At 42.5% G+C, this 807-nt stretch overlaps 1 protein-coding gene across 4 annotated transcripts in view; it reads right to left on the minus strand.

Moving 5' to 3' along the window:
* LOC105553236 (nucleoside diphosphate kinase B) overlaps positions 1-807 on the minus strand; it is a 23,626-nt gene that overhangs the window by 12,370 nt on the left and 10,449 nt on the right. For 3 of the 4 annotated variants that reach the window (XM_011999219.1, XM_011999218.1, XM_011999217.1), the window contains exon 4: positions 16-141. In XM_011999219.1, coding sequence (XP_011854609.1) covers positions 25-141 — 117 coding nt within the window. In that variant the 3' untranslated portion in view covers positions 16-24. Of the gene's footprint in view, positions 1-15; positions 142-807 lie in introns of those variants that run through there. The other variant, XM_011999216.1, reaches the window with a different exon arrangement.

The following is an 807-nucleotide window of genomic DNA, read 5'->3' on the forward strand; positions in this document are numbered from 1 at the left end:
TCATCCACCCTCCTGTCCCCGGACTTACCTGCCAACCTGAATGCAGAAGTCCCCACGAATGGTGCCTGGCTTAGAATCTGCTGGATTGGTCTCCCCAAGCATCACTCGGCCTGTCTTCACCACGTTCAGCCCCTCCCAGACCTCAGAAGTGTGAAAATGGATTTATAATCAGATCTGCCACTCAGGACAGGTAGTGTCTAACATTTACTCCTACCTGACAGGACACATCAATGAGACCAACCAGTGACATGATTATCAGCTAACCCCAGCAGAGAGTAGGGGCCTACCTAAAAACTCCATTCCAAATGTATTGCTAGGATTCAAAGAAAGGTCTGCCCAACTTGGGGACTTCCCAGTTTAGCTGAGACAGAGATAAACAATGTTGAAGAATCCTTATGCAGCCATCAACACAGAAAAACTAGTTAAGAAAGGAGAAAATGGCCCGTCTGGAATAGGGTTAGTGGGAAGGGCATCCCAGAAGACTGCTAGAACAGGGAAAAGAAAGACTAACATGCAAGGGTCAGGATTCCAGGGAAGAGCAGAAGGAAGAAAAAGGGGAACAGGAAATAGGTCTACTTTCTCAACAATTTCACTGCCTCCCTATTTTACTCTCTCCTATTCTTTCCACTCCCAATTGGACATTAGCACCATCCAGAAGAAATTGCTTCTAGTACAGGATTTGAGAACTTCTTAAATACTTACATTTGAATTTTTCATGAGAAAATAGGAAAAATTTTTTAATCTAGGAAACATTAAGGTCTAGAACACTTGTCAAACAAGAAATTTAATACTCTTTTTTTTTTTTTT

This window comes from Mandrillus leucophaeus, unplaced genomic scaffold (assembly GCF_000951045.1).
Source record: "Mandrillus leucophaeus isolate KB7577 unplaced genomic scaffold, Mleu.le_1.0 Scaffold59, whole genome shotgun sequence".
Classification (NCBI taxonomy): domain Eukaryota; kingdom Metazoa; phylum Chordata; class Mammalia; order Primates; family Cercopithecidae; genus Mandrillus; species Mandrillus leucophaeus.